At 37.7% G+C, this 16,284-nt stretch overlaps 1 protein-coding gene across 1 annotated transcript in view; it reads right to left on the bottom strand.

Annotated features, from left to right (window-relative positions):
• ATP8B4 (ATPase phospholipid transporting 8B4 (putative)) overlaps positions 1–16,284 on the bottom strand; it is a 366,292-nt gene that overhangs the window by 141,694 nt on the left and 208,314 nt on the right. Inside the window, exon 9 of the mRNA XM_064291985.1 lies at positions 15,193–15,263. Coding sequence (XP_064148055.1) covers positions 15,193–15,263 — 71 coding nt within the window. The remainder of the gene's footprint in view (positions 1–15,192; positions 15,264–16,284) is intronic.

Below are 16,284 nucleotides of genomic sequence, written 5' to 3'. Positions count from 1 at the left end.
CCATAGGATTTCCGAGGCTATGAACCTTTATAGATGCAAGACTGCCACACTGGTCTCTCATGGAACAGCTGGAGAATTTGAACAGCCGACCTATCAGTTAGCAGCCAACTGCTTTAACCACTGTGCAACCAGGGCTTCTTCTCTTCCCTCAAAAAAAAAAAAAAATCCCTGGAGGAGTTAGATAGGGAATAGACCATTATAAAACTGTTTGATCAATGAGATGTAAACGGTAATCACCAAGTGCTTTCAGAGGGGACAGATTCTAGCCTAGGAGCTCGGGAAAAGGTGGTGGTCATCTGAGCTGAGTCTTGAAGGACTGGTAGGAATATGTCAGCAAAAGAAGAGAAGTTCAGGCAGAGATATTGATGTGAGTCCATCAGTTACCACTTCTTGTGCTCTTCATTCCTTTATGTAGACCCCTATTTCTGTTTGCCTGAAGGACTTCCATTTTACATTTTTTTATATTGCAGGTCTGTTGTTGATACTTTTTTTCCATATTTTGTATGTCTGAATTCAAAAGCCCCTTTTCCACCTTTGTTTTTGAAAGATTTTTTTTCTTTAAATAGAATTCTGGGTTGACACGTTTTTGTTTCGTTTTGTTTTTCCTTTTAGTATTTTAAAGATGGTGCTTCACTGTCTTCTGCTTGCATTGTTTCCAGTGAGAAATATGATGTCTTTGTTCCTCTGTATTTAACATGTCTTTTTCTCTGGCTGCTCTGAAGAATTTTTTTTTTTAATCGCTGGTATCAAATTTTTTTTATCACAATTAGATTATGATGTGTCTTGTGTAGTTTTTCATGTCTCCCCCCTTTGGGATTTGTTGGGCTCTTGGATCTGTCAATTCATAGTTTTCATCAAGTTTGGAAATTTTTTAGTCTTTATGTCTCCAAATATTGTTTCTGTCCCCTCCTCTCTCTCCTCTCCCTGAGGATGCTAATTACACATACGTTAATCCCCTTGAAGCAAATTATTTTTTCTCCCCGTGTTTATTTTTTTTTTTTGAGTTTCTACTGCTATGTGTTCAAGTTTATTAATCTTTTCTTCTTAAATGTCTAATGACTAATTCTTCCATTAATCCATCCAGTTTATCTTTTTTATCTCAGACACTGTAGCTTTCATCTCCAGAAGCTTGACTCTGATTTTTTTCTTTTAATCTTCCATGTCTCTACTTAATTTTTGGAATATATACAATATAGTCATAATAACTAATTTAATATCCTTTGTTAATGCTAACAGCTACATAAATTCTGGGTCAGTTTTGATAGACTGATTTTTTTCCTTCTATTACATTGCATTTTTCTGCTGTTTTGTATGACTGCTAATTTTTTTTAAAGCACTTTATTGTGCATTAGGCAAATGTGTACATGCAAATTAGTTTTCCATTCAATAATTCATACACAAATTGTTCTGTGACATTGGCTGCAATCCCCACAATGTGTCAGCACTCTCCCCATTTCCACCCTGGGTTCCCCCTTTCCATTCATCTGGTTTCCTTGCCCTTGCCCTGCCCTGCCTAAAATGTAAAACTGTATTCATTTTGCTTTTGGGAAAATGTTGCCCTTTTCCACGTTATCCTTTTGATGTCAGCAGGGTCTGTAGTAATATCCCGTTTCATTCGTGTCATTGATAATTTGTGTTTGCTCTTTTATTCTTAGTCAGTCTTCCTTGAGGTTTTCCAATTTTGTATGTCAGGCTTAAGTGAGAAAATCCATCTAAAGTATAGAGCTTGATTCCAGACAACATGGTGCCATAAACAGAAGCATCACGCTGTCCCTTCACAACAAAAATTTGAAAAATTAAGTAAAACAGACATAAATGTCAATCCTGGAACCCAAAGCGTCAAATGAAGAGATAAAGAGCTCAACCAAGCACCGAATGGACTAAGAAACTGACAGAGAAATGAGAGCAAGGAGAGCTACGTGCAGAGGTCCCCTACCAGCGAACACAGCACAGATTCATCATCTTGGACTCCTGTTGGAGATTGGTGGACGGGGAGCACGGGAAAGCAGCTTCATGGAGCTCCCAGCAGGAGACGGTGCACCTGGTAATCAGTGATACACACTTTCCCGCCCCTCATCCTCTACCCGCTGTTCTACCTCTGTGCTTCCTGGATGAGAGTGGTGGCTCAGCTGGTCAGGAAGTACAGCATCCATGCCACTTGGATTCTCCCCAACCACATCAGAGATTGGCGTCTTTTGGTTTCTTCCGTGCCTTCCACCATCTCCCCCTCCTTTCTCTTGAACACCTGGCTCCAGGTGCCATCTTTGCTTCTTCTTGAAAGGCTGTGAGGCACTGCTCTACTGGTGAACCACTCCTCTGGCCTGTGACACCACACTGGTGGAATCCCCAGGTTTTTGGTTTTTTTTTTTGGCTTTGTTTTCTTTGATCTCTTTTGTTTGTTTGTTGTCTTTCTATTTTCACAGCTTGGGAGCCCCTTCTAGCCAGGCAGCACTGCACGGCTTAGGAGCCACTTCCCCAGTCTGCGCGGCCATGTCTGTGGAATCTCTGAGGGTGTTTCTTTTTCTTCTTTCCTTTCTGTCCTTCTTCACTTCTCAGTTATTGTCTCTCAAAGCTTACTTTCTTTTCCCATCTCTTGAATACCTGGGACTGTGTGACATCTATACCCCTTCTAGCTAGCCTGGGAGCCACTTCCCTAGTATCGCAGCTACACTGGTGGGACCCCTGTGGGCTTTTCTTTCTTTTTTTTTTCCCAAATTTTTACCTAGCTATTTTTTCTTCTTTTTCCCTTTTTCTTTTTTTCCCCTCCATTTCTCAGTTTCTCATCTCTCCACTCAAATGGCAAGCTCCCTTAGCACACTTTTTTTTCTTTTTGGCTCCTGTTTCTCTCTCCTCTCTCTCCTCTTTCCCATATTCTTATTAGCTCCATATATCACAACCTCCCCCCTCCTTTCTGCCTACCTGCACTATGCACTGAACATCACACCACTGAGCAGCACAGGCACGGCCTACCAGAATCTGCATAGCACTGATTCCCAGCCCACCCAGGCCCCAGTATGTGCCACAAACAGCCCATCTCAGCCTATCCCCTTCAGCTGGAATTGCCCTGCTGAACCATAGCTGAGCAACTGGTCCTGCCCATCGGAGAAGGAGGTTAAAAGTATCATGACCTCAGACAAGTAAACAACAAAGAACACAAGCCCATCTGCTAAAACATAGCCAAATAAAACAAAAGAGCAAAACAAAACCAAAAGATCTACAATCAATAAGCAAAGAAAATAACTACTAAATGTCCCAAAGACAGCAGATAATATCAAAACATTAAAAAAAAAAAAAACAGGAAAGCACGGTACCAGTAGGCATCCAAAATAAAACACCAAATGACTTTCCAGTAGAAGATAGGGCACTAGAACTACCTGACAGGGAATTCAAATTTCTAATATTCAGAGCTATCCAAGAGCTGAAGCAAAAGCAGACAAAAATGAGGAAAAAATAGACAAATTCATGGAAAATAGAGACATAAAAATGGAAGAATTCAGCAAAATATTACAAGAACAAAATGCCAAAATGAATTCACAACTAGAAATCATACAAAAACAACAATTAAAAATCTGAAAGATAAACAACAAGATTTCAGAAGTGAACAGTGTCACAGAAGGGCTGAGGAGCAGGTGTGAAATGATGGAGACAGGATCAGTGAAATTGAAGACAAACACTTGGATTCAACACTGTTTGAGGAAAAAAATCAGAAAAAAAGAACAAAGAAAAATGAAGAAACCTTGAGAATTATGCAAGATACAGTCAAAAGCAAAAATATAAGAGTGATCGCAGCTCCAGACAGCAGGAGAAAACAGAAAACACAGAGAGGATCATTGAAGAATTGCTGACAGAAAACTTCTCAAACATCATGAATGATGAAAAATTGACGATCCAAGAAGCTCAATGAACCCCGTATAGGAGAGACCCCAAAGAAAATCACCAAGACATATCATAATCACATTCGTTAAAACCAAAGATAGGCGACTTCAAAACACCACTTTCAGTGAAGGACAGGACATCCAGAAAGAAGCTCAATAAAGACACAGAAGATCTAAATGCCACAATCAACCAACTTGACCTCGTAGACACATACAGAACACTCCACCCAACAGCAACCAAGTATACTTTCTTTTCTAGTGGACATGGAACATTCTCTAGAGTAGACCACATATTAGGTCATAAAGCAAGCCTTAGCAGAATCCAAAACACTGAAATATTACAAAGCACCTTCTCTGACCATAAGGCCATAAAAGTGGAAATCAATAACAGAAAAAGCAGGGAAAAGAAGTAAAAAACTTGGAAACTGAACAATATCCTGCTCAAAAAAGACAGGATTATAGAAAACATTAAGGATGGAGTACAGAAATTCATAGAATCCAATGAGAATGAAAACATTTCCTATCAGAACCTTTGGGACACAGCAAAAGCGGTACTCAGAGGCCACTTTATATCAATAAATGCACACATCCAAAAAGAAGAAAGGGCCAAAATCAAAGAACTATCCCTACAACTTGAACAAATAGAAAGAGGGCAACAAAACACCCACAGGGATCAGAAGAAAACAAATAATAAAAATTAGAGCTGAACTAAATGAAACAGAAAACAGAAAAACAATTGAAAGAATTAACAAGACCAAAGCTGGTTTTTTGAAAAAATCAACAAAATTGATAAACCATCGGCCAAACTCACAAAAGAAAAACAGGTGAGGAAGCAAATAACCCGATTAAGAAATGAGATGGGCGATATTACAACAGACCCACCTGAAATTAAAAGAATCATATCAGATTACTATGAAAAACTATACTCAAACAAGTTTGAAAACCTAGAAGAAATGGATGAATTCCTAGAAACACACTACCTACCTGAACTAACACAAACAGAGTTAGAACAACTAAATAGACCCATAACAAAAGAAGGGATTGAGAAGGTAATCAAAAAACTTCCAGCAAAAAAAAAGCCCTGGTCCAGATGGCTTCACTGCAGAGTTCTACCAAACTTTCAGAGGAGAGTAAACACCGCTACTACTAAAGGTATTTCAGAGCATAGAAAAGGATAGAATACAACCAAAGTCATTCTATGAAGCCAACATATCCCTGATACAAAAACCAGGTAAAGACACAACAAGAAAAGAAAATTATAGACCTATATCCCTCATGAATGCAGATGCAAAAATCCTCAACAAAATTCTAGCCGATAGAATTCAACAACATATCAAAAAAATAATTCACCATGACCAAGTGGGATTCATACCAGGTATGCAGGGATGCTTCAACATTAGAAAAACAATTAATGTAATTCACCACATAAATAAAACGAGATAAGAATCGCATGATTTTATCAATCGATGGAGAAAAGGCATTTGACAAAGTTCAACACCCATTCATGATAAAAACTCTCAGCAAAATAGGAATAGAAGGAAAATTTCTCAACATAATAAAGGGCATTTATACAAAGCCAACAGCCAACATTACTCTAAATGGAGAGAGCCTGAAAACATTCCCACTGAGATCAGGAACCAGACAAGGATGCCCTCTACCACTCTTATTCAACATCGTGCTGGAGGTCCTAGCCAGAGCAATTAAAAAGAGCCAGTGCAATTAGGCTAGATGAGGAAATAAAGGGCATCCAGATCGGCAAGGAAGAAGTAAAAGTATCTCTATTTGCAGATGACGTGATCTTATACACAGAAAACCCTAAGGAATCCTCTAGAAAACTACTGAAACTAATACAAGAGTTCAGCAGAGTATCGGGATACAAGATAAACATACAAAAATCTGTTGGATTCCTCTACACCAACAAAAAGAACATTGAAGAGGAAATCACCAAATCAATGCCATTTACAGAAGCCCCCAAGAAGATAAAATACTTAGTAATAAATCTTACCAGAGATGTAAAAGACTTATACAAAGAAAACTACAGTACACTTCTGCAAGAAACCAAAAGATACCCAGTGGAAAAACATACCTTGCTCAAGGATAGGAAGACTTAACATTATAAAAATGTCTATTCTACGAAAAGCGATCCATACATTTAATGCAAGTCCGATCCAAATCCCAAGGACATTCTTTAATGAGATGGAGAAACAAATCACCAATTTCATATGGAAGGGAAAGAGACCCCAGATAAATAAGGCGTTACTGAAAAAGAAGAACAAAGTGGGAGGTCTTACTTTACCTGATTTAGAACCTTATACCACCACAGTAGTCAAAACAGCTTGGTACTGGTACAACAACAGATACGTGGACCAATGGAACAGAATTGATAATCCAGACATAAATCCATCCACATATGAGCAGTTGAAATATGACAAAGGCCCAAAGTCAGTTAAATGGGGAAAAGACAGTCTTTTTAACAAATGGTGCTGGCATAACTGGATATCCACCTGCAAAAAAAATGAAACAAGACCCATATCTCACTCCATGCGCAAAAACTAACTCAAAATGGATCAAAGACCTAAATATAAAATCTAAAACAATAAAGATCATGGAAGAAAAAATAGGGACAACATTAGGGGCCCTAATACATGGCATAAACAGTATAGAAAACATTATAAAGAATGTAGAAGAAAAACTAGATAACTGGGTAAGCTCCTAAAAAACAAACACTTATGCTCATCCAAAGACTTCACCAAAAGAGTACAATGACTACCTACAGACTGGGAAAAAGTTTTTAGCTATGACATTTCTGATCAGCACCTGATCTCTAAAATCTACACGATACTGCAAAAACTCAACTGCAAAAAGACAAATAACCCACTTAAAAAATGGGCAAAAGATATGAATATACACTGCACTAAAGAAGACATTCAGGTAGCTAACAGATAATATGAGGAAATGTTCACAATCATTAGCCATTAGAGAAATGCAGATCAAACTACAATGAGATTTCATCTCACTCCAACAAGGCTGGCATTAATTCAAAAAACACAAAAGAATAAAAGTTGGAGAGGCTGTGGAGAGACTGGAACACTTCTATACGGCTGGTGGGAATGTCAAGTAGTACAACCACTTTGGAAATCGATTTGGCTCTTCCTTAAAAAGTTAGAAATAGAACTACCATACGATCCAGCAATCCCACTCCTTGGAATATATCCTAGAGAAATAAGAGCCTTTACACGAACAGATAAATGCACACCCATGTTTACCGCAGCACTGTTTACAATAGCAAAAACATGGAAGCAACCAAGGTGCCCATCAACGGATGAATGGATAAATAAATTGTGGTATATTCACACAATGGAACACTACGCATCGATAAAGAACAGTGAGAAATCTGTGAAACATTTCATAACATGGAGGAACCTGGAAGGCATTATGCTGAGTGAAATTAGTCAGTTGCAAAAGTACAAATATTGTATAAGACCACTATCATAAAAACTTGAGAAATAGTTAAACTGAAAAGAAAACCTTCTTTTGTGGTTACGAGAGGTGGGAGGGAGGGAGGGTGGGAGACGGGTATTCACTAATTAGTAGATAAGAACTACCTTAGGTAAAGGGAAAGACAGTTCACACTACAGGGGAGGTCAGCGCAATTGGACTAAACCAAAAGCAAAGAAGTTTCCTGAATAAACTAAATGCTTCGAAGGCCAGCGTAGCAGGGGCAGGGGTCTGGGGACCATGGTTTCAGGGGACATCTAAGTCAATTGGCGTAATAAAATCTATTAAGAAAACATTCTGCATCCCACTTTGAAGAGTGGTGTCTGGGGTCTTAAATGCTAGCAAGCAGCCATCTAAGACGCATCAGTTGGTCTCAACCTACCTGGATCAAAGGCGAATGAAGAACATCAAGGACACAAGGCGATTATGAGCCCAAGAGACAGAAAGGGCCACATGAACCAGCAGTTACGTCATCCTGAGACCAGAAGAACTAGATGGTGCCTGGCTACAACCGATGACTGCCCTGATAGGGAACACAACACAGAACCCCTGAGAGAGCAGGAGAGCAGTGGGATGCAGACCCCAAATTCTCATAAGACCAGACTTAATGGTCTGACTGAGACTAGAAGGACCCCAGTGGTCATGGCCCCCAGACCTTCTGTTGGCCCAGGACAGGAACCATTCCTGAAGCCAACTCTTCAGACCTGGATTGGACTGGACAATGGGTTGGAGAGGGATGCTGGTGAGGAGTGAGCTTCTTGGATCAGGTGGACACTTGAGACTATGTTGGCATCTCCTGCCTAGAGGGGAGATGAGAGGGTGGAGGGGGTTAGAAGCTGGTGAAATGGACAAGAAAAGAGAAAGTGGAGGGAGAGAGCAGGCTGTCTCATTAGGGGGAGAGTAATTGGGAGCGTGTAGCAAGGCATATATTGATTTTTGTGTGAGAGACTAATTTGATTTGTAAACTTTCACTTAAAGCACAATAAAAATTATTTTTAAAAAACAAAGAAACAAACAAAAAAAACCAAAGACAAAGAAAAAATCCTGCAAGCAGCTAGAGAAAAACAAAAAGTCACATACAGAGGAGAAACAATAAGACTAAGCTCTGATTATTTGGCAGAAACCATGCAGGCAAGAAGGCAATGGGATGACATACATAAAACCTTGAAAGAAAAAAATTCTAAACCAAGAATAATATGCCCTGCAAAACTCCTGTTCAGATATGAGGGTGAAATTAGGACATTTCCAGATAAAGGGAATATGTAAAAAACAAACCAAAATTATAAAAATTATTAAAGTGAACCCTTCGGACTGACAAAAAACAACATCATACCACAACCTGAATCTAGTGTACAAGATCGCACCGGCTGGATACCAACCTCTCAAGGAGTATTCAAAACCAAGGGATTTACAACAGGGATCCAGAGAGGTTAATCTCCAAATGACAATGATGTCAGAACAATAAAAGAGGGAATAATCAGTGTAGGTATAGAACTTTCTAATGGAGAGGAAGATAAGGCAATAGTAAGTAATAATAGACTGGTTCAAACCTAGGAAGATAAGGATAAATTTCAAGGTAACCACAAACAATGTTAACAAACCTACTCATCAAAATAAAGAAGACAAAAATAATTCTAACAAAATCTACAAAAACAAAAGAAAGGAAAAAGAAATTCACAAATGAAAGGAATTCAGCACAGGAGAGTAAGGAAAACAAAGAAAATGTCACCACCACAAAAAAGCACTACACAATAACAGCAATAAACTCACACCAATCAATAAATATACTGAATGGAAATGGCCTAAGTGCACCCATAAAGAGACACAGAGTGACAGAATGGATAAAAAAAAAAAAAAAAGGGATCCATCGATATGCTGTCTACAAGGGACACACCTTGGAACAAAGATGTAAATTTATTAAAAATCAAAGGATGGAAAAAAATACATCAAGCAAATGACTACCAAAAAAAAGAGCAGGAGTGGAAATCCTAATCTCAGATGAAATAGACTTTAAAACAAAACCACCATAAAAGACAAAGAAAGGCACTATATAATGACTAAAGGTACGATCTATCATGAAAGCTTATCCATAATAAACATCTATGCACTCAATGACAAGGCTCCCAAATACGTAATACAAACTCTAACAGCACTGAAAAGAGAAATTGACAGTTCCACAAAAATAGTAGGAGACTTCAACACACCACCGTCAGTAAAGGACAGAACATCTAGAAAGAAACTCAACAAAGATACACAAGAGGCACAAAGGGCACAGTCAGCCAACTTGACCTCATAGGTATATATAGAACACTCCACCCAACAGCTGCAAAGTACACATTCTTTTCCAATGCACATGGAATGTTCTCCAGAATAGACCATATCTTAGGCCACAAAGAAACCCTCAACAAAATCCAAAACACTGAGCTAATACAAAGTATCTTCTTTGACTACAACACCATCAGAGTAGAAATTAACACCAAGAAGGGCAAGAGAAAAAAAAAATTCAATTATATGGGAACTGAATAACACCCTGCTTAAAAACCACTGGGTAATAGAAGAAATCACAGATGGAATCAAAAAATTCCTAGAATCAAATAAGAATGAAAACATATCATACCAAAACTTTTGGGACACAGCAAAAGCAGTCCTCAGAGGTCAATTTATAGCAATAAATGCATATATCAAAAAAGAAGAAAGGGACAACATCAAAACATTAGCTACACAACTCAAACAGAAAGAGAAAGTGAAAGAAGCCCCACAGCCACTAGAAGAAAGGAAATAATAAAGATCATAGCAGAAATTAAATAGAGAATAGAAAACCAATAGAAAGAATCAATAAAACCAAAAACTGGTTCTTTGAAAGGATTAACAAAATCGACAAACCACTCACCAAATTGACAAAAGAAAAACAGGAGAGGACACAATTAACCAAATAAGAAGTGAAATGAGGGACATTACAACAGACTCAACTGAAATAAAAAGGATCATAACAGACTATTATGAAAAACTATACTCCAACAAATTTGAAAACCTAGAGCAAATGGCCAAATTTCTAGAAAAAAAAACTGCCTACCAACACTAACACAAAATAATGTTGAAAATCTGAACAGACCCATAATGACAGAAGAAATTGAAAAGGTAATTTAAAAAACTCCAAACAACAACAACAACAAACTCTGGCCCAGATGGCTTCACTGGAGAATTCTACCATTCAGAGAAGAGTTTACATCAGTACTACTCAAGCTATTTTAGAACATAGAAAAGTAAGTGATACTTCCCAATTCATTCTATGAAGCCAGCATAACCCTGATACCAAAACCAGATAAAGACACCACAAAAAAAAGAAAATTTCAGACCAATATCTCTCATAAATATAGATGCAAATATTCTCAACAAAATTCTAGCCATTAGAATTCAGCATCATATCAAAAAAATAATACACCACAATCAAGTAGAATTCATACCAGATATGCAAGGATGGTTCAACATTAGAAAATCTATCAATGTAATCCACCACATAAATAAAAGGAAAGAATCACATGATCATCTCAATCAACACAGAAAAGGCATTTGACAAAGCCCAACACCCATTCCTGATAAAAGCTCTCAATAAAATAGGTACAGAAGGGAAATTTCTTAACAAAAAAAAAGGGCATTTGTGCAAAACCAGCAGCCACCATCATTCTTAATGGCAAGAGGCTGAAAACATTCCCCTTGAGAACAGGAACAAGACAACAATGCCCTTTATCACCACTCCTATTTCACATGTTGCTGGAAGTCTTAGCTAGAACAACAGGGCAAGAAAAAGAAAAAAAGGGAATCCAAATTGGTAATGAAGAAGTAAAACTGTCCCTATTTGCAGATGATATGATACTACACATAGAAAATCCAAAAGACTGCAGGAAAACTAGTGGAACTAAAGAAAGATTCAGCAGATTAGCAGGATACAAGATAAACACACAAAAATGAACGATGAACAGGAAATCAGGAAAACAATACAATTTATAATGTTGCTGTTATTAGGTGCCGTTGAGTCAGTTCCAACTCATAGTGGCCCTACACACAACAGAACAAAAGACTGCCTGGTCCTGCACCATCCTTACAATCCTTGTTATGCTTGAGCTCATTGTTGCAGCCACTGTGTCAGTCCACCTCATTGAAGGTCTTCCTCTTTTCTGCTGACCCTGTACTCTGCCAAGCATGATGTCCTTCTCCAGGGACTGATCCCTCCTGACAACATGTCCAAAGTATGTAAGATGCAGTCTCGCCATCCTTACCTCTAAGGAGCATTCTGGTTGTACTTCCTCCAAAACAGATTTGTTCGTTCTTTTGGCAGTTCATGGTATATCCAATATTTTTCGCCAACACCACAATTCAAAGGCATCAACTCTTCTTCGGTCTTCCTTATTCATTGTCCAGCTTTCACATGCATATGATGTGATTGAAAATACCATGGCTTGGGTCAGGCATACCTTAGTCTTCAGGGTGACATCTTTGCTCTTCAACACTTTGAAGAGTCCCTTTGCAGCAGATTTGCCCAATACAATGCGTCTTTTGATTTGACTGCTGCTTCCATAGCTGTTGATTGTGGATCCAAGTAAAATGAAATCTTGACAACTTCAATCTTTTCTCCGTTTATCACGATGTTGCTCATTGGTCCAGTTGTGAGGATTTTTGTTTTCTTTAAGTTGAGGTGTAATCCATACTGAAGGCTGTGGTCTTTGATCTTCATTAGTAAGAAACAAAAGTATTTTATATATATATATATGTTTTTTGAGGGGCCATTTATAATAGCCCCTCAAAAAATAAAATACTTAGGAATAAATCTAACCAGGGATGTAAAAGACCTACACAAGAAAACTACTAACCACTACTGCAAGAAACAAAAAGAGATCTACATAAATAGAAAAACATACCATGCTCATGGACAGGTGGACTCAATAGTGAAAATGGCAATTCTACCTAAAGCGATTTGCAAATACAATGTAATCCAGATCCAAATACCAACAACATTTATTAAAGAGGTGGAAAAGCTTATCATTAACTTTATATGGAAAGGGAAGAAGCCCCAGAAAAGTGAAGCACTGTTGAAGAAGAAGAATAAAGTAGGAAGACTTGCACTACCTGACCTCAGAACCTACTATACAGCTACGGTAGTCAAAACAGCCTGGTACTGGTAGAAAGACAAATATATTGCCCAGTGGAACAGAATTAGGAACCCAGATGTAAATCCATCCACCTACAGTCACCTGATCTTCAACAAGGGCCAAAAGTTCATCAAATGGGGAAAAGACAGTCTTTTTAACAAATGGTGCGGGCAAAACTGGATGTCCATCTGCAAAAAAAAGAAACAGGACCCATACCTCACACCATATACAAAAACTAATTCAAAATGTATCAAAGACCTAAATATAAAGCCAAAACTATGAGGTTCATAGAAGAAAAAATAGGATCAAAGCTAGAGGCCCTAACACATGGTATTAACGTTGTAACTATATAACTAACTAAATAACCATAAGTAACAATACACAAACTCCAGAAGACTAGCTAGATAACTGAAATCTTCTAAAAATTAAACACTTATGCTCATCAAAAGACTTCACCAAAAGAGTAAGAAGAGAACCTACAGACTGAGAAAAAAAAAAAAAAATTGGTTATTACAAATCGGACAAAGGTTTAATCTCTAAAATCTACAAGAAAATCCAACAACTCTACAAAAAAAAGACAATAATCAATTGAAAAATGGTCAAAGGAAATGAACAGACACTTGACCAAAGGAGAGAAGACTTTCAAGCAGCCAACAAACACATAAAGAAATGCTCAGGATCACTAGCCATTAGAAAAATGCAAATCAAAGCCCCAGTGAGATACCATCTTACTCCAGCAGTACTGGCACGAATCTAATAAACAGGAGATAACAAATGTTGGAGAGGCTGCAGGGAGTTCGGAACTCTTATGCACTCCTTGTGGGAACGCAAAATGATACAATCATTTTGGGAAACGATATGGTACATCCTTAGAAAGCTAGAAATAGAAATACCGTGTGATCCAGCAATCACACTCCTAGGAATATATCCCAGAGCAATAAGAGCTGTCACATGAATAGACATATGCACACTCATGTTAACTGCAGCATTGTTCAAAATAACAAAAAGATGGAAACAACCTACATGCCCATCAACAGATGAATGAATAAACAAACTGTGGTACATATACACAATGGAGTATTAAGCAATAATAAAGAACAGCGATGAATCTGTGAGGCATCTCATAACATGGATGAATCTGGAGGGCATTATTCTGAGTGAAAAAAGTCAATGAGAAAAGGACTAATATTGTATGAGACCACTGCTGTAAAAACTCATGAAAATTTTTACACTGAAATAGAAACAACCTTTGATGGTTATGACAGAGGGGAGGGGTGGGGATGGAAAAACACTTTAATGAGGAACTATTAGACAATAGATAAGTGGTAACTTTGGTGAAGGGTAAGACAGTCAACAATACTGGGGAAGCCAGCACAACTTGTACAAGGCAAGGTCATGGAAGCTCCATAGACACATCCAAACTCCCTGACGGACTGATTTGCTAGGCTGAGGGCTTTGGGGACCATGGTCTTGGGGAACATCTAGCTCAATTGGCATAACAGAGTTTATAAAGAAAATGTTCTACATTCTACTTTGGTGAGTAGTGTCTGGGGTCTTAATAGCCTATGAGCAGTCATCTAAGACAGTCCAGTGTTCTCAGTCCTTCAGGAGCAAGAAAGAATGAAGAAAACTAAAGACACAAGAAAAAGATTAGTTCAAAGGACTAATGGACCATAACTACCACAGCCTCCACCAGACTGAGTCCTGCACAATGAGATGGTGCCCAGCTACCACCACTGACTGCTCTGACAGGAGTCACAATAGAGGATCCCAGACAGAGCTGGAGAAAAATGTAGAACAAAATTCTAACTCAAAAAGAAAGACCAGACTTGCTGGCCTGACAGAGACTGGAGAAATCCTGAGAGTATGGCCCCCGGACACCATTTCAGCTCAGTAATAAAGTCATTCCTCAGGTTTACCCTTCATCCAAAGATTAGACAGGCCCATAAAACAAAACAAGCCTAAACGGGCGCACCAGCCCAGAGGCAAGGAGTAGAAGGCAGAAGGGGACAGGAAAGCTGGTTGTCATGAAACAATAGGTGTATGAACTCTTTAATGAGGAACTAGTTTGTTCTATAAACCTTCATCCGAAATACAATAAAAAAATAAAAATTACATTGAGCAAAATGAACCAAATTAAAAAAATAAAGTATATAATGTTCATAAAATGCAAACACTCAATAAATGTTTTTATTTCTGACAGGCAAGTCCTCTGAAACAGTGCTGCTATGTGATATGTACCTAAATCCAAAGTTATCATCAGTCTCAGTGCCGCATCATATTCAATTTCTCTCCGCTCTCTGTCATCATTTGATCCAGTCCCGAATGTTTCCCTCTTACAGCAGCATCAGTGTTTCCTTCCTAATGGAATCTTAATTCCTACCCCTTTCCTTTTCCTTAGAAATTACTTGAAAATTTAAAAATACTTCTATGCAATTTCAGTAAAGAGTCTGTGTGTTAAACTATCCATGTATACATGTTTAGCTGACTGTGAAAGAAAGTGAATTCAAGAGAAAAGACAGTTTTCAAAAGATCTGCAACGTAGTTAACAAATGGACTTTACAACTTAGACTCCTATTTTTTCCAAGAAAAGTAAATCCCATTTCTAAACACATTCCTTTTAAATAATTTAAAGGACAAACTGATTAATTATTCTAGTTTTAATAACTTACCCATCAAGCTCAGCAGTTTCAATATAACAGAGGCCATGTGGCTCACTACTTGATAGAAGAAGCAAATCGGCCTATTTAAAAAAGAAATAAATAATAATGACAAAAGAATACTGGAGAAAAGAAGATTGGTTTCAAGTCTTCTATGTTTTCTCACCCCTCCACTATAAATGAGCTAGAAGAGTCTTAGGGAAAGAAAGTGAGAGAGCTGAAATCCTGCCCCACCCCTGTGCTACATATCCTGAATCTAACCGTCCCTATTGTTCTGTGTCTACTATGCACAGCTCTTGACCATCACAACATAACCAAGGGTGGAGGAGATCATATAATCTCATTGTCACTTAATTACCTTTTTGAATGAAATATATAAAATTCTATTTTCTTGCTTTGATAATATTAAAATGTAAAACTGTATTTAATAAATAAGGTAACTGGAAATATTTATATGCACTAATTTTAATTCCTTATTATAATTAGTTAAGAGCAGGGAACAGGCAAGGAAAGAAGGGAAAAGAGAAGTGAAGTAGAAAGAGGAAATTGACAAAATAGAAAAAAATAAAAGCCGGAAAAGGAAAAACAGAGAAAATGATTAGAAGAAAACCAAATTAAAAAATAAGCAAGAAAAAAAGACGATAGGAGACTGTAAGGAAGAAGAACATAGAGAAGACAAAGCGAGGGCTTACTAAGCAAGGAAGCAAGAATGAGCAGAAAGCAGTGAAAGCTAGCCAGAAAATTCAGAGACTGAGCAGTTTGTCTTGTTTCAGAGATAAACAGTCCTGTTGCGCTGTCCATTTGAGATTTGGAAATCAGGTATCACAATTCAGTTTTAGAATTCTGGTAGCTTTCTATATTGGGAAACAGCTTATGTAACTTTATTTCAATTTTTATTTTAAAACAAAGATTTTTTAATTAAATCCTGAAGGATCTGCATGTCTGTAAAGAATACACTAAAATTTTAGCAATTTATTTTGAAACATTAGCCTAATAATTTTCTAGCTACCCCCAAATGTATAATCGGTATTCCAAATCTGTGAAATTTCTTTACCATTGTTTTTTAAAATATTGTAATGCCTCATCCTCAAGTGTCTAGAGACT

This window comes from Loxodonta africana, chromosome 10, assembly GCF_030014295.1.
Source record: "Loxodonta africana isolate mLoxAfr1 chromosome 10, mLoxAfr1.hap2, whole genome shotgun sequence".
Taxonomy (NCBI): Eukaryota; Metazoa; Chordata; class Mammalia; order Proboscidea; family Elephantidae; genus Loxodonta; species Loxodonta africana.
Note: the sequence above shows the minus strand (reverse complement) of the source record. Positions and strands in the feature narration are given on the sequence as shown.